Here is a 26,516-nt window from a genome sequence, read left to right on the forward strand (position 1 = left end):
CCTCAATGACCTCCCAACTGGCCTCTCTGCCTCAAGCCTCCCTGCACCACAATCTAAACCTTCACACAGTTGCCAAAGTGATTTCCTGAAGCACAGTTCTGTTCATGTCACCACTACGCTCAAAATCCTCCATTGGCTCCCTATTCCCTCTAAGACCAAATATAAGTTCCTATTTTGCTTTTATAACCCTTTTCTAAACTTATTATACATTAATCTCCTTTCCATACACTATGGTCCAACCAAACGGACTTTCTTGTTATTCTTCATACTTGACTCTATCTCCAAACTCTAGAGCAGGGGACGGCAATCTTTTTGGCCATGAGAGCCATAAACGCCACATTTTTTAAAATGTAATTTCATGAGAGCCGTACAGTGCTCACAGTGCGCGCTCCTGTAACATCGCCTGAAAAAAAAATTGATTTTATGGCTCCTGCAGAAAGAGCCATACATTGCCGACCCCTGCTCTAGACCTTTGTACCCTATATTGGCAATGCACCGCCACTTGGCTTCTGCCTCTTAGAACCTCATTTCCTTTAAAATTCTGTTCAAGAGTCTCCCTCTACATGAAATCTTTCCTAATTCCTCTAGCTGCTAGTGACCTGGCCCCTATATGTATCTTGTGCATAATTGTTTTTATATGTGTGGTCTCTACTGATAGTACTTGCCCTCAAAGGAATTACAGTTTCGTTTTTAATCTGCATCCTAAGTATAGTTGCTAGCACATTTTTTGCACTTAAAAATGTTTGTTAAGAAACTAATGATAACCAGAATTCTACATGAAACTTCAAAACAGAATAAACATAATTAATCCATAATCATCTTTTATTTCTCCATTACTCTTTTTAAAAAATAGCCTTCGGGGCAGCTGGGTAGCTCAGTGGATTGAGAGCCAGGCCTAGAGATGGGAGGTCCTAGGTTCAAATCGAGCCTCAGATACTTCCCAGCTGTGTGACCCTGGGCAAGTCACTTGACCCCCATTGCCCACCCTTGTCACTCTTCCACCTAGGAGTCAATACACAGAAGTTAAGGGTTTAAAAAAAAATTAAAAAATAGCCTTACCTTCTGTCTTAGTAGCAATTCAAACAAGGCCTAGGCAATTAGGGTTAAGTGACTTACCCAGAGTCATACAGCTAGGAAGTATCTGAAGCCAAATTTGAACCCAGGACCTTGTGTCTGCAGGCCTGACTATCTATTCCCTGAGTCACTTAGCTGTTAACTACCCCCTCCCCACATTGCCCAATATTCTTTTTTTTTTTTTTTTAAACCTTACCTTCTGTCTTAGAATCAATATTGTGTATTAGTTCCAAGGCAGAAGAGTGGTAAGGGTAGGCAATGGAGGTTAAGTGACTTGCCCAGGGTCACACAGCTGGGAAGTATCTGGGGCCAGATTTGAACCTAGGACCTCCCATCTCTAGGCCTGGCTCTCAATCCACTGAGTTACCCAGCTGCCCCTCCCTCCCAATACTCTTAATGGCACCATCATTATTACCTTGTTCACCCACTTTAAAAAATCTTAAAGTTATCTTTAGCTCTTCTTTCTCCTGATAGCCCTAGCATTATGTCAACCTCCTATCCAACATTCAACACACTGAGTTCTATCAATTCTTCCTTTCTAATATCTTTAATATACATTCTTTCCCTTTTATTCTCAATGCCACTACCCTAAATCACACATTCATTTTATGCCTAGACCATGCTAATAGCTACCTTACTGTGGCATTTCAGCTTTCAATCTTCCATCTTGAAAACTTCTGCCTGGTTAATTTTCCCAACTCACAGCTCTGAAAGAATCTTGGTTCTATCTCTACTCACAAACCTTCAGTGTTTAAGGAATAAGCCTAAATTTCTTAGACCATTATTTAAAGTGGGCTTTAAATGTTTAAGTGTTTAAATAAATAATCAGGCTTCTGACAACCTTTCCAATTTTTATTTTCTTCTATTAGCCAATATGAACCCTCAAAGTACCCGCCAACCATATTTTGTACAATTTTTCCCCTTCTCAAGCATTCTCCTTACTCTGTTACTAGCAAACTCCTACTCAAATTTTAACCCAGTTCAAAACCCACTTTCTCCATGAATCCTTCCCAGTGGGTAGTTAACCTTAATGAGAATTGATCTCTCCTCGTTCTGAAATCATGAAGCATTTGTTTGGGCCATTTATAACTTTGTTTACTGCCTCTTATTAGTTATTTTTATGTGATTCTGCCTTATTCTGACAACTATTTCACACCCTTGGGCTGAAGGGCATTGGGTAGGGGCTTATCATCCTATTTTTGTCCATAGCAACTATTTTTTGTCTTTAAGTAGTACCTGCAACTCCTTTGTTTCTTGAAGCTTTCTTTTTTCTGCTTGTTCAAGTTTTTCTCTCCATGCCCTTTTCAGAAAGAAATTAATTAATTGAGTTCCATACAACACACACACAAAAAAAATTTCTTGACTGTAAGGGGTGTTAAACACTGGATTAGATTACTGAAGGAGGTTAAGGCACTTTTTATTAAAAACAGGACAGATTAGGTCTAATTTTTTTGAAAATGGGAATGAACTTGGTACTAAATTTCTACTAGTTCTAAGATTCCTATACAGTACACACATTCAAAGTATAAAATAATTACTCTACCTTTGCATTTCTACTATATCCTTTTCTTGTTGATGAAGTTTCATTCTCAAGGAAGTTATTTCTTGTTGACAGCGTCTGTATCGTTCAGGGTCAATATTCCTATTATTTCGCTGAGTAGCTTTCAGCTTTTCAATTTCTGCTTTTAGTTCTAAATATTTTCCCCCAAAAAATATGCAAATATGATTACTATATGGCACACCTGAAGGTATAATTCTTCATTTGTATCTTAAAATCTTTTATTTGTACTTAGGTTATTCTGGATTTAGGAAAAGATGGATTTTATCTTAATTTTTAATAACATAAATGTGTTTTTAAAATTAACTTAAGTGTTTCCATATGAATAAAGTCTGTCCTTTCACTCAGTGACAAATCAAAGAAATAATAAAGTATACTACTGTTGTATAAAAGAAATTAAATAAAAAATATTTTAAGCACCTTTGTACAAAGAATGTAGTTTATAAAATACCTCCACATGGATATCTTGCTTATTCCATAAAAATATTTTCTTAAACATTTACTGTGAAATTTAAATTATTATGAATATTCAAGTTCCTAACTAATACCAAAAAACTGTTTTTAAAAATAGCAATTCAAGAAAATAGTCTATAACAATTATCTTTCTCCCCAAAAATATTTTCTAGATATTTCCAAGATCTGAAAAACTTATTTTAATGAGGATTCCCATTTGTCCGCATTTCATAAAATATAGGAGAAGCTAGGCGGGGCAGGTCTGTGTTGTGGAATAACAAGTCTATGGTTCCTACTTTTCCCTAGATAAACAATTGTATGAAATTGCAGGCAGTGAGAGCAAGAGATAGGGGTATGGGGAGGATCCATATGCAACATAAATAATGGTTCTATTTCTAAAAAAGATCATTCAGCAAGGAAAGGCTTTATTATTTGTGGAATATAAAAAGTCAATACATGAATTAGAATTAAGTCATTAGAAGAAACAGCCTTAGAAAAGCCAATGCTGGAAATGCAAATCTAAATTGTTTCTAGGCAAAACAAAAATGAAGAGCCCAAGGACTGCAGTAGTAAAAAAAATCAAAGAAAAAAGTAGGCACTTTAAAAGTGAGCAAGGACAGGAATTTTTGTAGTTTGGAACACAGAAATACATAGCAAAAATTGGGAGTTCCTTAAAAATGAAAGATAAGGGGGCAGCTGGGTAGCTCAGTGGATTGAGAGCCAGGCCAAGAGACAGGAGGTCCTAGGTTCAAATCTGGCCTCAGACACTTCCCAGCTGTGTGACCCTGGGCAAGTCACTTGACCCCCATTGCCTACCTTTACCACTCTTCCACCTATAAATCAATACACAGAAGTTAAGGGTTTAAAATAAAAAAAAATTTTTTTTAAATGAAAGATAACTGGGATAAAAGACCCAACATTTTGCTGACCAGACTTTTCTTGGATCCCTTTTTACAACTAACTTCATCATTAGACTCTTCAATCCTATTTTGACTTGCTTAGTTCTCTTGTTACCCTCATTCTTTTTCTCTTTCTCCCCTTCTCATTTTCCCTCCAAATGATGTTAAAACCAGTAATTGAGAATAAAAATCAGACATTTTTATAATGAATGAGTTTCAGTTTTAAAAGTCATTTAAAAGTCTAGCATCACAGCTATTATGGATGACCAGGTAAACACATTGAAAGAAAAACGTTATTCACCTCTAATTAACTTGGCATTCACATCTTCATTTACTTTGGCAATGTTGATTATCAGGCGGGCTTGCTTAGCATATCGAAGGGTGCTTAATGTTTCCTCTATGTTACTAGCAGCAGGACTAACTGTAGCAATCATTGCAGTTTTTGAATTACCACCTAAGCTTTCTTTTAACAACCTTTAAGAAAAAAGAAAAACAGTCTTTAACAAGAATTTACCAACAATAATTTTTGAATATCACAAGATTAAACCAAAACAGCACATAGTCTATCACAGGTTAAATGCCATTTTGAGGAATTTGAGAATATATAATTTATTAAGAAGTTCATGAAAAACCTACTTTTTCAGCCAATTTTCAGTTTTTATTACAAAGAAATATTTTAAGGCAAAATTTTAAGGAAGGTTAATTAGTAATTACTTGGTTACATGCCCTGGTGAGAGGTGGGGTATTAAATCACATTATCAACTAAAGCCAATAGTAAGTAAGTCATGTTAGTTCTTTCCAGTTTCTGGTGATCAGTTTATAAATCGTATCTCCATTATTTTAAAATTTTCTAACTTATGCTGAGCAAAAATTTATGTATTGCTTCCTTTTTTTTTGGCCTCTTACAGAGAAGAAAGGACTTTTTTCCCCTTCCTGAATTATGCTTCTAAGAAATATAAGGAAGAGGAAACTAGGTGGCTCAGTGGATAGAGAGCCGGTCTGGAGTTGGGAGGACTTGGGTTTAAATCTGACTTCAGACCTTTCCTAGCTGTATGACCTGAGCAAGTCACTTAACCCCAATTGCCTAGCCCTTGCCTCTTTTCTGCCTTGGAAACTGATACTTAGTATGAAATCTAAGAAAGTAAGGGTTTTTTAAAAAGATATATAAAGAAAAAGATAGTTTCCTATTTAGGCTTTTAAAAAATGATAAAAATATTATACATGTCTAAATTTACCACTATCAATATCATCCCTCACTTTCAACATGGCTCTTTTTTCTTCCTCTAAAAAATTTTTTAATAATGTATTCTTTTTCCAGAATTTCTCATTAATATATAACCACCTGTTCATGCCCATCATGTATTTTCCCTTTGCTCTCAGTGTGACATTTATATATTTTTCAAAGACTGTTGAATTTCAAGCCTTGTTTACCTTGTAGTAAAAATGGTTGAACTCTTAATAAAAATATTTTTAAATGGGCCTTTGCTTTCATAAGAAACATGGTACTGGAAATCCTGAATACTATGTTGGTTTTTTTTTTAAAAAAAAAACACATTCTAAAGTCTGTTTGAGCCTTTTAGGTTGCCATATGACAACACAAAAAATATTGAAATTGTAGCCCACTAAATCTCCAAGTATTTTTCAAATGGACATATTCCTAGCTATACCTCCATCATCTGAAACTTCTTAAGTTGATTTATCAAATGAAGGCATTATCCCTATGATCAAGATCTTTTAAAAATAAATCCTGTCATCTCATGTTAGCTACTCCTTCCAGCTTTGTGCAATCTTCATATTTGATGAGTAGGCCTTCTTCATTTATTCAAGTTTCTGATAAAAATGCTAAAGGCACAAGGCCAAGACCAATCACAGATCACTAGGGCACTCCAGTGGAGACCTCTTTCCATGCTGACATCTAACAATTAACAATTACTTTCCAGTTATAAACAACCAGTTCCGAAATTACATATCTACATTATTATCCTCTTTACTGAGATTATTTATTTTTTTGTCTTTACAATTTCATCTCATTTCTCCTGGATCAATTTCTCCTATAAAGTTTTAGCCCATGGAATACTGTGCTTCCTCTGAATCCTTTGAAATATGGTCTCCTAAAAGCTGGACTCCATTTCATATTATGTCAGCAACAAGTTGGTGAGAATCAAATGTAGAATAGCAGAACATTTTTTTATTGATGCATAATGAATATTATCTCCTTCGATGTTTCAAAATCCATGAAAGTCGGGTTATTCCCTATAGGCTTTCTGGTGGTAACTCTACTATAAAATATCAATTGCAAAGCCAGATCTCTATAAAGTGGAAAAATAGCCCTGCTTCCAAGTGCTTAGGGAATAATCTAAGTACTATATATTTAAACTAAGAGACAGACACATAGACACATATTAATAATCACTGTGATAGCACACACATGATGCATGTTATTTTAGTGCTGAATAAAATAAGATTTAAAAGGTAACTCACAGGATATGAACGGCTATTATGAGACTATACACACTATTTTTCCCCTTAGTCACTGAGTTATTTTATATATTTTGTATTTCAAAATGTACTCACCATGTAAGAACAGATTCACGATAAGGAATAAAAATTCTTTTTCGGTTTGCTTGCTCAGAGAGAGCAGAAATAACCTTTCCCAAAGTTAAGAGTGATTTGTTAATACTCACACCTTCCTAAATTAAAAAAGAACAAAAAATAGCTGGCATGTCATAACAATGTCATCTCATATGGGTCCCTAAAATAAACTTTTTTAATTGATTAAATAAAATTTCTCTTCTATTGAAAAAAAAAAAAAACAACTGAAGACCATAGCCCACATCATACCAAAGGAACATATTCCTATAAACTTCATCCTTCAGATGTAACATTCTTTAACATAAATTTCATCAAAATGTAACATGAAGAACACTCACCTTTAGTCGCTCCCCACTATTCTGAATTGCTGAGCATCGCTCACTGCCTGCCAGATCAATTAGATTTATACGACTAATAATTCTGTGATCATGCTCTTCCTCTTCCACAAATTCTGTCTATAGTAAAAAGATAGTGAAAATTAGGGCTCTAAAATCAGAATTAGTTATTCTAAGGCATTAAAAATCTTTGAAAGGGAAATAATTATAGGACATTGCTATTTCTTTGTTTTCAAAAGTAATTCATTCTCATTTTTTGTGATGCGGCAATTTCATCATATAATAAAACATTCACATTCTATATATGAAGATAAAGTTGGGCTCTATAATCAAAAGAAAAAACAACAAAAGAAAGGGAAATGTATTGCTTTAAAAAGCATTACAAACTATTAAAAATATTGATAGAATGACCCTATTGGCCAATAGTATTGATACTTTTTGCTTTCTTTATGTAATCCACTGTGATACATAAGAGAAAAACATAAGATTAAATTTCATTTGATAAATTGATATACACATGGAAACTAGTCATCAAAAAGTACCTTTGTTTGGGTCATCACCAAAGTAAAAACCGAATGTGAACGGGAACTTTTATCATTCATACCAGTGGCTGCAGTTGCTCTTTGTTTATTTCCCAATTCAAGCCAACTCTAATTAAAAAAATAAAATTTGAAAAAGGAGGATGGAAAACAGAAAAACAGACTAAAAGTTAGGTCAGTCTCTTGGCACTATGAAGACATTGCTACTTTTTTTTTTTTTAAACCCTTACCTTCCGACTTGGAGTCAATACTGTGTATTGGCTCCAAGGCAGAACAGTGGTAAGGGTAGGCAATGGGGGTGAAGTGACTTGCCCAGGGTCACACAGCTGAGAAGTGTCTGAGGCCAGATTTGAACCTAGGACCTCCCATCTCTAGATCTGGCTCTCAAACCACTGAGCTACTCAGCTGCCCCCGACATTGCTACTTTTAATCAAGAGACCTAGATTTGAATCCCCCTCAGACTCTACCTAGATATGGGACCACAGGTTAATAATGCATCATTTCAAAGCCTATTTCCTCCCCTGTACTACCTATCTCATAGGGATATTGTAAAGAGAATGTCTTACAAATATTAAAGTGTTTATAAATAAGTGAGATGTTAGCAGAATTGAGATGTTTTCATAATCTCCCTTTCCAATGTTTTTCTCTCAAATAAATCTCAACTAAATATTAATACTGTACCTTTAAAAGAACAATTCTATTTCCCCAGGCATAAAAGATGTTTTGTGTTTTTTTTTTAAATATAAGAGCAACATACTTCTATCTATAAAACAAAGACAATCCACCAAAAAATAATTTTATAAAAATAGACCTATTGCACATGACATTAGTAGTTAAGGAGAAAAAAGATATAGGAAAAATATTTTTATAAGCATTAATCATCTGTGAAAACAGGAGGATTATTAATGAAACAAACATTAGATCTTACCTGAATATCAGAATAAGAACTCACAACATTCCTGTTTTTAAAAAAATACAAAGAACAAATCTCACTAAAAATAATTCCAACTTTTCTTTTAATAAAACATCAATAATCTTTCAAATATATCATAGCTATCTTCAAACATATGACTGCAATAATTTACAGATTCTTTATTTGATGTCATTTCCTATACGGCAGGAATATATCATTTGTATATGGCAGGAAATAAAGTGATACTTCAATCTTAGAAAGCATTAATATTCTCTTAATATAATGAGGAAACAATACTGTAATATTCAAGTCCATAATTGTATATGATTATCCGAGCTTGTTAATAATAGGCATTCCCATCCCTATCCTCTTCCACCTCTAAACAGATCCTTTACACAAATGCCAAACTAACCCTCCTTAGACAAAACACATGTTCATGTCACTCCTCTGCTCAAAACTCTACAATGATTCCCTATTATTTTATGAGTAAAATTAAAACTCCTTGACCTGTTTATCTGACCTCATTTCAAACACATGGCTCCCCTCCTCTTACACTATCCATTTGAACTAGACTTCTTACCATCACTTATAGACATACTACGTTTTCTCACCTCCATTCATTTAGCCGAATTTATTTTTATTATCTACTACATTCTAGGCACTGTAGTAGGCAATCGATGCCTCTGCTCATAGTGCCTATAATGCCTGGAACATACTTGCCTTTTTCTGTTAAACTGCTATCCATTCTTTAAAGCCCAACTCAACTATTCCTTCCTTCACAAAGCCTTCTTTCTCCTGCCTTGGTAATGATCACTGTCCTCATGTAACCTACATTGTAACTCTCTGATGTGTCTTTCAGGTGTTATCTTGTATTATTTATTTACATGTTATAATCCTATATTAAACTGTAAGTTTCATGAGAGCAGAAACTTGTCTCACCCAATCTTTCTACTGTATTTCTCCTAGCACCTCGCTCAACACTGTTCACACTGACCGTGTTTTCAACTTTTACTGAATGAGGTGGATAATATTTACTCCAAAAGGCTTCAGCTATTAAAAATATATGCAGTCCCATTTCTCTAATCACATTCAAAACTTACACTGATAGAGCTTCTACATAGGGTCCAGAAACTGGATGCTCTCTTACTCTGAGCTGGTAAAAATTAATATTAGCATTAGTTAGGTCACACAAATAATATAAAACATAACTTTAAACATTGCCTTCTGAATTTGGAGCAAAAAGATCTCAGCCCTTTCCCCTCAAAAATAATAAAATGTTTTCAGAATTAACAAATTACAAAGCAGAAGAGTGACTGTTCAAACACTAGCAAATTTTTTTAAGAACGAAATTAGTGAAGTTCAATAAACTTGTAAAATTATTTTTATTTTAAACAAAATGCATTTATCCATTTAAAAGAAAAACAGGAAATTAACCTAAGTCCTGGCAATAGATACTTAGCACAAAAATAAAAAACTAGTAAGAACTTTGGAACAAAAGGATTTAGGTAATTACAATATATTATGCCCCCCCTAATTCAATAGTTTGAATGTGGTACATTTAAAAATCTGTCTACTGTCAATATAATGAAAAAAAAAAAAAACCCATATTAACCATGCATAGATAAGAGCTGCTAAAAAGTAACAGGAAAATGGTTATAAGTTTTGTATTTATTGTCAGAAAAAATCCAACATATCCATTGATTTTATTATTTTTTCTTATTTTTATTACACAGGAACATATATTTAGGAGGTAAAAATAAATTAATTTTGAAATGAATATATTTATGACAACAAAAGGTATCAATTAAAAGAAAGAAAAAAGAAAATTAACTGCTCAGTGGGAAATTATTATATATGTGTATGTACATACACATTTACACTCAATTTGTTGTTATGCCACTGTATAACTGGACAAGTATATTAACTTCTCTGGAATTCAATTTCCTCATCTGCAAAACAAGGGTCCTTTGTGATCCCTTCCAGCTTTAAAATTCTATCATTTTTATGTTAGTGATAATGTATACTTATATTAAGAGAGAACTTTATATGAAAAAGATATCCACAAGACAATATTAGATCAATAATCATTTTTAAAGGACGTTCATCTTAAAAAAATCTGTTAACATTAAAGATAGTTATTTTATTATACATGATGGATAGTTAAAGATCTCCCCTTTTGGGGGGACTTCAGTGGCTTTTTTTTTTTTAATTTTAAACCCTTAACTTCTGTGTATTGACTTATAGGTGAAAGAGTGGTAAGGGTAGGCAATAGGTGAAAGAGTGGTAAGGGTAGGCAATGGGGGTCAAGTGACTTGCCCAGGATCACACAGCTGGGAAGTGTCTGAGGCCGGATTTGAACCCAGGATCTCCTGTCTCTAGGCCTGGCTCTCAATCCACTGAGCTACCCAGCTGCCCCTTCAGTAGCTTTTAAAAAACTAGCATTAGATTAAAATTAAAATAGTTATCCTAATAAAAGATTCAATTTTTATCAATACTGCTTAATAACTGTAGCTCATATATTTTATCTGTTCCATCTATGCCTTCAAAAATTTAAACTATGTATTCACATGTCATAAATTTTTAAAAGGCAAAACTAGAATAAAATTTTTAAAACTTACAGGATGCTTCTTCTGTCCATTTTCACCTTTACAAACAAGTAGGTCATGAATTTTTTCATTGTAGATTTCAAAAAAGCTCATTTCAAGGTGATAGGAGACCTAGTATAAATAGAAATAAGTAAAATGAAATATCCCTTGTATAAATGTGCTACTGAAGCAAGCACAAAATGCAATATACTTAAACTCCTTTTATGGGCTACCAAGTATTAATATGTATCTATTGTATCCAGAGAACTATGGAGAATACAAAGTATAAGATGGAGCCCTTTTCCTTGAGAAGCACCAGCAACATGCAGAGAATTAAACAAGATGCTAGGAAAGTTATCTACTGAAAAGGGGAGTAAAGAGACATAAAACACAGGTAACAAGACAAATACTATATGATTAAGGGGGAAAATAAGTGGCCCAGTCAGCAAAGGATAAGGTACAGTCAGAAAAAGAAACATCATTGTAGTCCTGTGTGTTCTGAGAAAATAGAACGAAGAACCTGAGCTCCAGGTCCTAGATAATAAGCCTAGCTATGTGACCCTGGGCAAGACAGATGGTAAAGGTTTAAAAAAAAAGAAAAGGATTAGGTTCTCCTAAGTGTACAAGCAACTAACACTAAGAGTGCTTTAGATGAGTATGAGATAGGTGGGAAGGAGTAGGGTCAATGGGAAGCATGCCAGACCAAGACAATAAGTAAACACACATTAACTGAAAAGGATGCATCTTTGCAGGGAAGCTAATTCTTAAGACAATCCAAAAGGTCATCATGCCAGTTAAGCAGTGTACGCTAATTTAGCAGAAGCCCAACCTTTGAAAAGAAGATGGAAATTGGAAGTCAAAGTACAGTGAATTTGGCTTGAACAAATAACTGGATAATGAGGAGAAGTGGGAGAGAAGAAAAAAATGCTCTGCACGTAAATTAAGAGGAGGGAGGAGGGTATATAAGAAAGATTCTGAGGGCATCCAGGAAGGGTGGAGATGCTTCCTTGCCCAAAAGTGGATATATATTAATGGGTAATTAAGAAAACTCAAAAGAAAAGGCATCATTAAAATCAACTGGAAGGCAAGATATGAGAAGAAAGAATGGGAAATAGTACCTACTGGAAAGGAGACTAGAAGTAAAGAGACAGATTTGTCAGCTATCCACATAAATGGGATGGTTATTTTAAACATTTTTCTTTTTCCCGAAAGTAACCATAACAATGTAAATGTAAAGAATAATAATGCACTAAATATTTAAAATTAAATATAAGAAAATTATGAAGATCAAAAGGATAAAGAAAAGAAGACAGCCCAATCTACCACTGGTGAGTGGAAGTAGAAGGTTCACAGGTACATATTACATATGTTTTCAGACTTTTTAAATGTATTGCATTGGCTTTCTCTTTTCCTCACCAAAAAACAGTATTTGTCATATAGAACGGCTGGGGGTTAGAGGTGGGGAATATATGGGATACCATGATAATGTAAGAAATAGATGATATTAATAAAACTAATTTTTTAATATTCATTTGGGGGGCAAGAGGCTATAATTTGAAAAAGCCACAGACTGAGACTTGAGAAATTTCAAGACCTAAAAGCAGAAGAATGTATCCTGAGTAAGCAAAAAAAATTGGAAAGGATCTTAAAATACTAGAGAGTAATCAAGGTGGTAAAAGAACCAGGATAGTTTGGAACATAAGGAAAAAAGGGAGAAGGATAAGAAAAGGTATTAAATATTGCAGATCAATCATATGGAACTAAAACTGAAAGAAGACCACTGGATTTGGTTATTAAGCTAATGGAAGAAATATACTTGAAGCACAATATAAGATGTCTATATTGAAGCTCTGAAGAAAACATTATTGTTAATTTTTTAATTAGCTGGATTATTATTTATCTAGTTCATCCAGCTAAATATGGGCCTTTTTCCTGTCTTCACACATGCCATTCTACCTCCTATCTTTTTTTGTCATTGTACACAAGGCCCTTTCCTCCTGTGATACCTAGGACACACTCCCCTCTTATTTCTGTCTCTTAAAATCCTAGTTTTAATCAAAATTCAGCTCAAAATCCCCCTCTTAAATAAGACCTTTTTTGATTCCCCCACTCCAGCTGCTATTGTCTCTCCACCAAATGACATTGCATTGATTTTTTTTTTAACCCTTACCTTCCATCTTGGAATCAATACTCTGTATTGGTTCCAATGTAGAAGAGTGGTAAGGGTAGGCAATGGGGGTCAAGTGACTTGCCCAGGGTCACACAGCTGGGAAGTGTCTGAGGCAAGATTTGAACCTAGGACCTCCCATCTCTAGGCCTGGTTCTCAATCCACTGAGCCACCCACCTGTCCCCTATATTAATTTTTAAAATACTTTTATGTGTAATCTTTAGGAGTCAGCATAATGCCTGGCCTGGCACATGATAAGTAATTAATAAATGCTTCACTTATCTATCCAATCCATTCTAGCTAGCTAGCTTTCTAAACAGCAGGTGAAGAGATACTTTTTAGTAAGAAGATAGTTTGACTTAGCTTGATTTCCAAGCAGCAAATTTTCTAACAGTTTTTTTTTTCAGTAAATGGCACTGACAAACAAGCACAGAAAAGCAGAAGGAAAGGTGGAGTTCTCAAGTAAATATTTCTGAGTTATAAGAAATTATAGATCCTAACACAAAATCCTGCTGCTATTTAATGACTACTTTTTCTTGACTGGAGTAAAAAGCAATTTCTGTATGAGTAAGGTATATAAAAATGCCATTTTCTCCTGGTTTGAGTCAAGCTAAATTCTCCAAATGTACAGGCAAAAATAAAGAGTTTTACTCTTTCACATATATGGGATAATGGATATTAACAACTGAGACAAACAGGTTTAAGTCTCATCACTAGAGACGGCTCTGGTCTGGAGATCTAAAAGACAAGGAGCAAGCAACAGCAGCAGTCCTGCCTAGCTAAGCACTGCTAGAAGAGATAAAAATTTCCTAATACCTTAAAAGAGATCTAGTAGTTATGCTGGGAGAACCCAGTTTAATTATTAAGTAAAAATTGGTAAAATAAAGGCAGTATAAGTTAAGAAGTGCTAGGAAGGGGGACATTTTTTTCTTCTTTTGTACTTTTCCTATAAAGTGGGATTTTCCTCACAAAATGAAGATTAGATTGCATTATGTAATTATATATTGAAAATAAAGAATAATTATATGTAATACCATTGTCTAAGAGTTAATTTTTTTTATTTTCAAAATTTTATATTCAAAAAGTCATACATCTAAGCCAGAGGTATCAAACCAAACCTCAAAACTTTCATCAGTTTAATCAGCCCAAGCCTGATTAAAATGTAACTAGGAAATGCTTAACAAAATAAAGAGAAATACAATAAAAATAGATGTTAATTTGTGGTTTTCTTAGTCAGTATGCAGCCCACATGGATTCATTTTGATTTGAGTTTGATACCACTGATCTAAGCAACTTCTAAAATGAGTACCAGTATCATTTTTTAGTAGCTTACTCAAAATACAGATATGTAGTCCTTGGAGTAGGGAGGACAGCATATAAAAATTGTCTTACTTTATGTAGGTTTAAAAAACAACAGATTAACATTAAAAAGCACATTTACTTTCTGATACTGAAGACACAATATGATCCTCAATCACTCTACTGATCTCTACTTGTATATGACACATCAAGGTGGCTCAGTGTATACAGTGCACTGGACCTGGAGTAAGGAAGACTTAAATTCAAATCTGGCCTCAGTCACTATGTGATCCTGAGCAAGTCACTTAACTTCTGTTTGCCTTAGTTTACTTAACTATAAAAGTAGGAATAATAATAGCACCTATTTCATAGGATTATTGTGAAAATCAAATGAGAATTTGTTAAAAGCACTTAAATGTTTATATAAATGCTTCATCCTTTCCCTGCTTCTCTTCTCTTTGTCAGTATGGTAAACATACACAGCGGCTCAGAAAAGCTACATGTACATCATATATCACAGATGCCATATATAGTATAGAAATTGGAAAGAGAAGATAAATGATTCCATTAGTATGATCTACTGCTAGGGACAGACAAGTTTTCTTGATTTGAACCTCCCTCTGCCAAACACAACACAACACACACACAAACACACAAACACACACACTACTGTAACAATAAAAAGGATTTTGAAATAAAATCTGTCCCCTTATAACACTTTAATTACTACTTCAATTTGTTTTAATTGGTATTCTAGTTCATTATACAGAATAAGCATACAGTATACAAATATTCCAAGGCATACCTCTTGTGTTTCTTTTTTGGCTACTTGAGAAAAGAGATCTTTACAAAATCTGGGAATTATTCCCACTTCTTCACCAAATCCCATCATCCTAGACAAAAAACATTACAATAAGGGACTATAACTTAAGAAAAAGCACTTTCTAGTTTTAAAGTCATAGACTATATTATGCTATCAAAATCCTGACTATACCTTTAAAACAAGTCATTAGAGGAAAAACTGAATGACTCAAAACATTCAGCAATTTACTCTAGCCTGAGAGTTAAGAATTCTTTAGTAAAAGATAAGTGGTGACAAGAACACACCCCATCTCCAACATGTGCCCTAATTTTGTGGCAATATTCCCAACATTCTCTTATTTGCTGTAATTTGTTATCTAATAATGTTTAACATACATATAAAAGTTTGATAAGTTCCTAGATAATTGTATATACAATTAAACTTACGTATATGATTTTCCAGAGCCGGTCTGTCCATAAGCAAAGAGACAAGTATTATATCCTTCAAAAGCACTTTCCAGGAGTGGCACTGCTAATGTCTCATATACTGTCATTTGGCTTGCATAGTTAGAATGATTTTTGTCAAAAGACCAGAATGAAAAATCATAAATAAAATTATATGTTTGTTTCATGTCAGGATATTGCACAGTTGTCTCTTGGCCATTCATGAAGACTACCTGAGATGCTTTTTCAGTTTTCTCTCTTTAAAAAGAAATAAAAGAGAAAAAAAATTACTACAATTAATGTATTTCCTCTTTCAGACTGGTATAAAATCAAGACCTTATAATTATTTGAAACATGATTATGTTTCATATGATAACTTCCATTTTTAAAATATAATTGAATTTTATATGAGGAAAAGCTATGGAAATGCTTGCCTATTATTTCCTTAAGTCTAATTCTTCCCTCTTTTCAGGAAGAAAAAGCTACAACTAATTAATTACAATATAGTTTGAATCCATATGTGGAAATGTCACTACATAAAATCCTTTTGATACATTAATAACTAATACCCCTAGAATGAAGTTCAGTATGGACTTACCACATACTGAATTCCTCTGTAGTAAATAATGTTATATAGCAAAGTGACAGTACTGTATATATAGAAATATATCTGTAAATTTCAATTTTTTCTAAAAAATTCATGCATAATCTCTCAAATATTTCTTTAAAATGTCCCCTATTATCAAAGGCAAACCCGTATCTACCCCAAAGCCTTAAATTCTTTCAGTACTTTGCAATATATTTTTTCTACCATTCTATTAAAAATCATTTAAATTAATATTTTAATTTGAAAAATGACCTTGCTGCCATTCCCCAGTTGATAAATGGGCAAGGGACAGGAATAGGGAATTTTCAGATAAAGAAATCAAAACTATCAATAAGCACATGAGAAAGTGTTCTAAATCTCTAATAATTAGAGAAATGCAAATCAAAACAACTCTGAGGTACCACCTCACATCTAACAGATTGGCTAACATGGCAGCAAATGAAAGTAATAAATGTTGGAGGGGATGTGGCAAAACTGGGACATTAATGCATTGCTGGTGAAGTTGTGAATTGATCCAACCATTCTGGATGGCAATTTGGAACTGTGCCCAAGGGGCTTTAAAAGACTGTCTGCTGTGAAAGGAGCAGAACCAGGAGAACATTGTACACAGAGACTGATACACTGTGGTGCAATCGAACATAACGGACTTCTCTACTAGCAGCAATGTAAGGATCCAGAGCAAGGCTGAGGGACTTATGAGAAAGAAAACTAGCCACATTCAGAGGAAGAACTGTGGGAGGAGAAACACAGAAGAAAACCAACTGCTTGAGCACATGAGCTGATGGGGATATAGAACTAAATGATAACTCTAGTCCAGTGATTCCTAAAGTGGGCGCCACCCCCCACCGGTGGGTGCTTGCAGCGAGGGGGGGGGGGGGGGAGCAGTGATGGCCACAGGTGCATTTGGGGCCAGTGAATAACTGTAAGGGGGTGGTGATAGTATGTGAAAGGGGGCGTTAATTAATATTTTTTCTGGAACGAGGGTGGTAGGCCAAAAAAGTTTGGGAACCACTGCTCTAGTCCAACTATCAATAATATAGAATTAGGTCTTGATCAATGATACATGTAAAACCCAGTGGAATTGTATGTTGGCTAAGGGGGATTAAGGGGACTTGGGGGGAGAGGGAAAGAACATGAAATATGTAACTATGGGAAAATATTCAAAATAAAAATTTAAAAAAAAAAAGACTGCCTTTTAATCCAGCCATACCACTGCTGAGTTTATACCCCAAAGATATAACTAAGAAAAAGACTTGTACAAAAATATTTATAGCTGTGCTCTTTGTGGCAGCAAAAAATTGGAAAATGAGGGCATGCCCTTCAATTGAGGAATGGATCAATAAATTGTGGTATCTGTTGGTGATGGAATACTATTGTGCTCAAAGGAATAACGAACTGGAGGAATTCCATGTGAACTGGAACGACCTCCAGGAATTGATGCAGAGTGAAAGGAGCAGAACCAGGAGAACATTGTACACAGAGACTGATACACTGTGGCACGATTGAACATAACGGACTTCTCTACTAGCAACAATGCAAGGATCCAGAGCAAGGCTGAGAGACTTATGAGAAAGAAAACTAGCCACATTCAGAGGAAGAACTGTGGGAGGAGAAACACAGAAGAAAAACAACTGCTTGATCACATGGGCTGATGGGGATATTATTGGGGATATAGACACTAAATGATAACTCTAGTCCAACTATCAAAAATATGGAATTAGGTCTTAATCAATGATACATGTAAACACAGTAGAATTGTGCGTCAGCTGGGGTGGTGGGTTTGGGAAGAGGGAAAGAACATGAAACATATAACTATAGGAAAATATTCAAAATCAAAATAAAAAAATAAATTACTGATCTATTCAAGCTTACAAGTTTGTTGATCCTAGTTTAATTGGTTTGCATCTTGAGGCTAAAAGGTAAAGAATTATCTGTTTCTTAGAGGCAAATAAATGCAATGTTTACTCTGATATTTTTTTTTAAACTAGACCTGTGATGTCATTAGCATAGGAAGCTGCCAATGAAGATCCTTCCTTTACCAATACAAATCAATACCTGAGCAATTTCTAGTTTTGGTCCAGGACTCTGAGAGGTAGAATGATTTGTCCAGAATCACAAAGCCAGAATGGGCCAGGACAGAACCTGAATGCAGGTTTTCCTGACTTCAAAGTCAGCTCTTATCCCCAACATCACACTAAAGTGACCTAGATTACTTGTAAAGAATTTAAGATAGCAAAATCTAGACATTCAAATTTTTATTTTTAAATCAAAGCTTATAATTATATTTTTCTTATTTAATTCTCTTTATTTTTAAAACCTTACCTTCCATCTTAGAATCAATACTAAGTTTTGATTTTCCAAAGCAGAAGAGCAGTAAGAGCTAGGCAATGGGGGTTAAGTGTTGCCCCAGGATCACATAGCTAGGAAATGTTTGAGGACAGATTTGAACTCAGGTCTTTAGACATGGCTCTCTATTGACTGAGCTACCTAGCTGCCTCCTTTAATTCTCTTTAGAGGATAAGAATTATTATCACTCTCAAAATAACAAGCTATAAATGCTCATGAAATTTTACAAATAACACCTACATTAACAATGAAACAAGGAATTATGTAGTAATTTACAGGAACCTTCTTTAATGACTAGACCAAAGTAGATTATCAACTTCTTTTCAAGTTAATAAACAAACATTCTTAAATTTTTTCTTGGAGCTGTGATCTCATCAAAAGAGGCATTATCTCCATCAGTCATCAAACACTGAATGAATATCTACTATTAATAGTAAGATCATCATTCTAGAATGCATAGGGACCAACTATTCTAACCCCCTCATTTTAGAGACAAAAAAATTGAGAACAAGGTTACTATGTGCTAAGGAAATGAAGACCAAACTTAATAGTCTTTGTACTTAAAAAACTTATATTCTACTAGAGGAAAATAGCATGTACATAGAAAAACATTATGTCCTCTATATACATGCATGTGCGTATATATGTATTACAAGGCAATTTGCTCTGAACTTTGCTACGAATTCTAGTGGCAGTTAGAAATTACATTCCAGATATAGGGGACAACATGTAGAAAGGCATGGAGGCAAAAGAAAGAAAAGCAAAGACAGATCTAAGGGAAACGTACATTAAACTGTCCCTTAGACAACTGAGGAATGGCTGAACAAATTGTGATATAGAAATATAATGGAATGTTGTGTCATAAGAAATGATGAAATTATTTCAGAGATTTCTTGGTAAGATAAACTGACAGAAAGAAAAGTGATCAACACCAGAATGATTCATACAAAAGCAGCAACATTATGAATAACTTTGGAAGACTTCAGAAATCTGATCAATGTAGTGACTAATCATGCCTCCTGAGGGCCTATGAGGAAGCATGTTAGTCACCTCCTAACGGAGAGGTGACAGACACAAGTTACAGAAAGGGGCAATAATTTTTTTATATGATCACTCTAAGAATTTGTTTCACTTCACTATGCTTACTTGTTGAAAGAAGTTTTGCTTTATTTCTGTCTCTCAGATTTTCATAGGGGTGGCAAAAGAGTAAAAGGAGTATTAGCAATAAAAGGAGCACTGAAACATTTTTAACAATACACAAACAAAATCAGAAGAAAATTCAGAAGGAAAAACAAAGAAGTTTTGAAAGCAATGTATAGGATTTATTATGTACTTTGTATCACAGTAACTTATACTAGGAGTGCCTTGTACAAGGGGCTGGTGATAATGAAAGGTAGCACAGCACGATGTGATAAAAACATTGGTTATGTAGTCAGAGGTCCTGAGTTTAAAACTGGCCTTTGATATTGATTGCTTTTGTACTCCAGGACAAGTTAACAAGCATTTAATTAAAATTCCATTATATGCCAGGCACTGTGTGAAGTGCTAGGGGCACACAAAAAAGGCAAAAACAGTCAAGACCCTTGAGGAGTTCAGTCTAACAGTGAAAACAATATGCAAACAACAATGCACAAACAAGATATATACAGGTAAACAGTATAAACTAAAGATAATGTTGGAAGGAAGGCTTTAATATTATAGAGGGCTGGAAAAACTTCTTGCAAAAGGTGGGATTTTAGTTAAGACTTGAAAGAAGTGAGGAACCCAGGAAAAATAGACAAAATTCCAGGAATGGGGGGCCAGATAATGAAAGTGTCCAGAATTGGGAGATGGAGAGCTTTCTGAGAAGGTCAGGAAGGAGATCAAAGTAACTGTGTGTATGCGGAGAGTAAGAGGTAAGAAAACTGGAAAAGCAGGAGGCCAGGTTATAAAGGGATCTAAAAGCCAAAAAAAACCCAAAACCCTGAAGATTTTAGATTTGATCTTAGAGGCCCTTAGCATCACTGAAGAGTATTCAAAAGGAAAGTAACATGGTCAGACTTGTGCTTTAGGGCAGTGATGGGCAAACTTTTTAAAGAGGGGGCCAAAGAAAAGGAAATGCTCACCTGTCAGTCTGTTTCTAAGGCAACTCTTTCATAGTTTCACTGTATTGTATCCTACTCATTGTATTTGCCAGATTAGGAATAATGTCCCCCAGCCTGATAGAACATTTCAGGGCTGCCTCCACCCCACCCACCCACCCCATCCCCTGCCAATCTGGCTCGAGGACCATAGTTTGCCCATCACTGCCCTAAGAGACTTAGCTAAAATCCCATTTTCTTCAAGAAGCCCTTTCCAATCCTCCCTAATCTTAGTGCCTTCCCTTGAGATGAAGGATCTTCAGTTGTTTCCTAGGGAGATCAGTCTGATAGCTGATAGATTGAAGTGAGGAAAGATTTGAGGCAGGCTGACCAAGTAGAAAGGTTTTGCATTGGTCCAGGTGTAAGGTAATAAGGGCCTACATCAGAATGGAAACAGTGTCAGGGGAAGGGGGAGAATATGAGAGTTGTTAGAAAGGTAGAAATAACAGGACTTGGCACCAGACTGAATGGAGGGGAAGCAGGGTGGTGAGAGTGAAGAGTCCAGAATGACACCTACATTGCAATAGGAGGATAGGGGTATCCTTTACAGATTAAAAAAAAAAAAAGTAGAGGGTTTAGAGGGAACGTTAATGAGTACAATTTAGGACATGTGAATTTTAAGGTATATATAGGATATCCAGTTCAAGATGTCCAATAGGCAGCTGAAGATTCAAGGATTGGAGTCTTTTTCTGTGAAATGGGATAGGTAAGCGGGTAGATAACCTCTCTAAGGTATCTTCAAGTTCTAAATCTACATTTTTACATAGTAAAGCACTTAACATTTATTAAACTAAATTGTAGATTCCCTTCCAAATCTAATTCTCTATGATATTAAACTTTAATTATCCCCTTCAAGGATAATAAAGAGATCATCAGCAAGTTTATCAACATTGTTGCAACAATTTTGAAGATTTTTCTGTTACTTTCACTGTTGATGTTAACTTCATTAAATTAAAAATATAACATATATATAACCCAGTGGAATTCCTTGTCAACTTTAGGACGGGGAAAAGAAGAGGGGAAAGAGACAGTATGAATCATATAACCTTGGAAATTTATGTAAATTTATTACTGGAATAAAATGAAAAAAAATTATAATTTTTTAAAACAAAAAATAATTACAAATACATACAATTTAAACAAATTAAAATTTTGGTTTTTTAAAACAAAAACAAAATCAAAAAAAATTATTTACAACTGCTAAAAGTCTGCTATAGATCTGGGTCCATTAAACTGACAACTTGTAAATATTAAATATACTGAATTCCAGCTACCTTCTGACCTTTCCAATGTGTAATAAGCTGCTGTACACAAAGTATTTTAAAGGATTACTTTAAGTATAATATTAAAGTAGTTACTATCTAATCATTTCCAATGCAAGACTAGTTCCCAAAGATATGCTATTTCTCCATTATTCTAAATACTTTAATAAATGCAGCATATAAATATTCAGAAAGTATTTTCTTCACAAAAATTTCTTACATAAGTAATTATCACTAGTATTTACTAAGCACCTACTATGTGCCAGGCACTGCGCCAGGCTCAGGGGATACAAAGACAAAAGTTAAACAGTCCTTGTACTCAAAGGTCTTACATTCTATTGGGTAATTTCAAGTTTTATAGTATCTATTTTACAGTTAAGGCTCAGGGATTTATTTATGGTCACAGGGTTTTTGTAGGATCAGAATAGTTCTCCTGATTACAAATCAACCAAATAAGCACCTTTCAGAAATAGAGGAAATCACAAATATCATTTAGTTTTACTCAATTAATTCTACATCGACAATTCTAGATACTCCCTATTACTTAAATCCATTTCCTTGCTATTTCAAAGCTTTTGGATTTTCTCCTTAGCACTTACCCTTTAGGTCAAATTCTTACTAGTTTACCCTAATTCTGTCCCTCAGACTCTGGTTAAAATCCCTCTTTAAGCCCATTAGTTTTTATATAATGAAAGATATTTTCTTTTCTGGCCCCAGGTATTCCCTCCATTGACCCACCACAAACCCCACAGGATATTGTGCCTTAATGATTTGGTCAATGTCTCCCTTCATATGTAACTTCTGATCCCCTTTTTGCCTCATATTTTTGTTCCCTCAGCAACATGCTGTTTGATTTTTAAGTTAGTCAACAAGTCATTTATTAAATCTCTATTATATGCCAAGTGTTAAGGATATAAAAATAAAAACAAACAGTCTCTGCCCACAAGGTGCTTGCATTCAACAATGTATAAAATACACAGGCATAGTAAGATATGTGCAAAGCGGGCAGAAGAGACAAAGACTTAAATGTCTGGGGAACAAGGAAAGGTGTCCTGCTGAAGGTGGCACTTGTGTTAGCTAAGTCTTGAAATAAACTTAGGGAATTCATAAGGCAGAGGTGAGGAAGGATAGAACTCTAGGCACAGGGAATAGCCAGCACAAGGGCAGAAAGATTAGAGATGAAGAATGAGAGTAGAGTACAGGTAGGCCAGTATGGTTGGTCCTTTTAGAGAACATGGACTATGACAAGTGTAAAAAGTCCAGAAGGGCAAGAAGGAACCAGATTGTGAAGGGCTTTAAAATGGCAAACAAAGGAGTTTATATTTACTCATAGAAGAAAGAGGAAACAAGTATTTACCAAGCACCCTACATGTTAAGCACTAAGAGCTTTACAAATATTATCTCATTTGATAAGACCAACCTGGAAAGTTAGTGTTATCTCCATTTTACAGCTGAGGAAACTCAGACAAGCAGTTAAGAGACTTATCCAAGGTCATACAAATAAAAAGAGTATGCAGCTAAATTTTTTTTTTTTTTAAATCCTTACCTTCCATCTTGGAGTCAATACTGTGCATTGGCTCCCAGGCAGAAGAATGGTAAGGGCTAGGCAATGGGGGTCAAGTGACTTGCCCAGGGCCACAGAGCTGGGAAGTGTCTGAGGTCAAATTTGAACCTAGGACCTCCCATCTCTTAGCCTGACTCTCAATACACTGAGCCACCCAGCTGCCCCCTGCAGCTAGATTTTAATTCAGTTCTTCTTGATTCCAGGTCCAGTACCTAAACAAGGCACCTTTTGGGCAGACTTTAAAAAACACTTTTATTCTGCACCTCTTAGGGTCTGTTATAGCCATCTGTGTTATTTCTTGACAAACTAGGCTCATGAATAAAGAGATAATGTCTTATATAGACTTTGTATCACCACCATCTTGCCTCCTAATCCTCATTCCCTAAGGAACTAGAGAAATATCCCATCTCTCTTTTTATTTATGTGCTAATGAACAGAGATAGAGGAAGTCATCAAATGGGGGAGAATATGGAACAATTTATGTAAGTGTCACTTAATTTGGTCTTTAAAGAATGTGGAAGAATTCAATAGACAAAGTAAGTGAAGCAATCCTACCAGGCATAAGGCATAATATAAAGAAGAGCATGGAGGTTGAAAAGGGAAGAGAATTGTATATTTATACACATACACAGAGTGAGTCATGTAACTACTTGACTAAACATATATTTTGTCATGTAACTCCTTAACTCCCTATTTATCTGCCAAAGTAAATTTCATTCCTGGCTTTCAAGGCCCTCTAGAGTCAGGTTCCACCCTTGATAGAATAATTTAAAATCCAGGAAGCACAGGGGAGTCCTGACTCACACACTTATTAGATGAATGACCCTGAGTAAGTCATTAAACTATCTCAGCTTCAGTTTCTTCATATATAAAATGAGGTAGGTAGATGCAATATCCTATGGTTCCTTTCCAGCTCTAGATTTAAGGCCTATGGAGATTAAAATTAATATGCAAAATACAAAATATTATATTTATGAATATTTTATTAATAACATACTAACAGAGACCTAACTAAAAGGCTACTAACCAGCCTGCTCCCAGTAACAAAAGAGAGAGAGGGAGGAGTTACAGCCAAATATAAAACATGGAGGCGCAGGACAGATAAAAGGGAATTTGAGGAAAACTAAGAGACTTATGGGGGATGAAGTTCAAGGTTCAAAATCTCCACTTATACAGGCCTTATGATCCTATTCTCTTTCATGAATACTACATTGCATCAAACTGGACTACTCTCTCCCAAATACACCTTACCCTTTTCTACGTCTATGCCTTTGTTCATATAGCTCTGTGCCTGCAAGGGTCCTTAGTCCCCTTCTTTACCTGCCAGAAACACCTGTGTGTATATCCAAGACAAATGTGAACAATCTCAGAATCAGAAGGACCCTAGGTTTCAACACTCACTAACTGAGTAATCAGGAGAAAGTCACTCAACCACTCAGTGCTTTAGCATCCACATCTATAAAAGAGGCCTTAATAGTTCTACTTTCAGTCCAAATATTACTATAAAGAAAGTACTTTGTAAAATTTAATTACTATAAAAAGGCAAGTTGTTATTGTTTGTCAAAAAGCAGATGAAAAATATATGTATTTGTTATTATTATTTTGGATTTTGATGAGTAAAAAATATACATACCTGCTGCTGAAGGGTCTTACTCGTACAGCCACAGTCACTTGACTATTCTCTACCTTTAAAAGATTTGATTGTCTAAAAGTATTGTGAATTATAGTTTCTTCTTTCAATAAGGTTTTTTCTTGTGATTTTTCCCTTTTATTTTCAAGAAAAGAATTAGGTATACTTTTTTGGTTTTGCATATTTTGAAAGCATGTCCTACTTTTTGGAATGGACAAAGCTGAGGTTCTCCCCTGAGGAGTACTCCATTTTGGCGTAAATTTGTTTTCTTCCATAATACATTGTCTGGGTGTTCTTGGTTTTTCCAAGCTTCGAAACTTATTATGTATATTTTTCATTGTTTCCTTTCCATTACTTCTATTACTTAAACTTCCTGTTGTATTTATCTTTATATCTGATGTGTTTTGAATAGGCTTCATTACTGTTGAGTGTCCTAATCTACCAACTTCATTTTGACTTTGCGACTCAAATACTTGAGAAACAGAGCATTTATCATGTAAAATGTTTCCATTTTCTGCACTGGAAACTGAACATTTTTCTTTGCTCTTTTCATCAGTAGTTGTTTTTCTTTGTTCTATATTTTCAAATACAGTGGAAACAGATTTAACAAAAGAGTGTTTATCAGCATTTACTGTCTTTAGATTTTTATTGCTCTGTTCCAAAGTAGACTTTTTATTGTCAACTCTATCTGGTGCATTTTTATTTGTCTCATACTTTTCCAGAGAGTCTGATCTTATACGACGCTGTAATGTGAGTTGTTCTGTTTCTTCAGTTTCTTCCTGAAGCTGACTACCAAGCAAAAGTGGTTCTTGAATTTTTCTAGTTCTTCTTTGAAGTGCCAACCTGCCTTCCAAGTTAGGTGTGAGAGGTGCATCTTGTACTTTTTTACAGGCTGAAATAACATAGGTTTTATTTACTTCTTTGATTTTACTTAGAGATTTAAATAATGAATTATTTTCACACTCCGACATCTCTGACTTCATATGATGCTTAAGACTGCTGCTTTGGGTGAGGACAGCCAGGGATGAATTACTTTGTGAAGATAAACAAGGCCATCATTGTGATTTCGAATAATTGTTGTACTGTATATTGACATATTAATAGCGAGAAGTCTTTAAAAAAGGACTCAAACTGTGGAATTTAAGCTCTTTGATATGCATTTGAATTTTGGTCTTTTAATGACAGTCTTTAAAATCTGTCAGATTCAAAGAAGAAGAAAAATTAGATTTCAAACAAACTTAAAAGAAACATTTATAACTCAAAACATTTTAGAGTATTAAGTATCCTACTACCTATGTAAATCATACTACATATATTAATGGGATCT

General features: G+C 34.6%; 1 protein-coding gene across 1 annotated transcript in view; it reads right to left on the reverse strand.

Annotated features, from left to right (window-relative positions):
• The window catches only part of KIF14 (kinesin family member 14), a 58,497-nt gene extending 32,212 nt beyond the window's left edge, over positions 1-26,285 (reverse strand). The window contains 13 exon segments of the mRNA XM_044674161.1: positions 2,311-2,374; positions 2,618-2,765; positions 4,286-4,458; positions 6,559-6,674; positions 6,915-7,031; positions 7,454-7,561; positions 8,379-8,409; positions 9,464-9,516; positions 10,982-11,080; positions 15,221-15,308; positions 15,664-15,918; positions 25,193-26,237; positions 26,240-26,285. Of these exon segments, the coding sequence (XP_044530096.1) occupies positions 2,311-2,374; positions 2,618-2,765; positions 4,286-4,458; positions 6,559-6,674; positions 6,915-7,031; positions 7,454-7,561; positions 8,379-8,409; positions 9,464-9,516; positions 10,982-11,080; positions 15,221-15,308; positions 15,664-15,918; positions 25,193-26,237; positions 26,240-26,285 (2,343 nt within the window).
• Between the last annotated feature and the right edge of the window lie 231 nt (positions 26,286-26,516).

This window comes from Gracilinanus agilis, chromosome 4 (genome assembly GCF_016433145.1).
Source record: "Gracilinanus agilis isolate LMUSP501 chromosome 4, AgileGrace, whole genome shotgun sequence".
NCBI lineage: Eukaryota > Metazoa > Chordata > Mammalia > Didelphimorphia > Didelphidae > Gracilinanus > Gracilinanus agilis.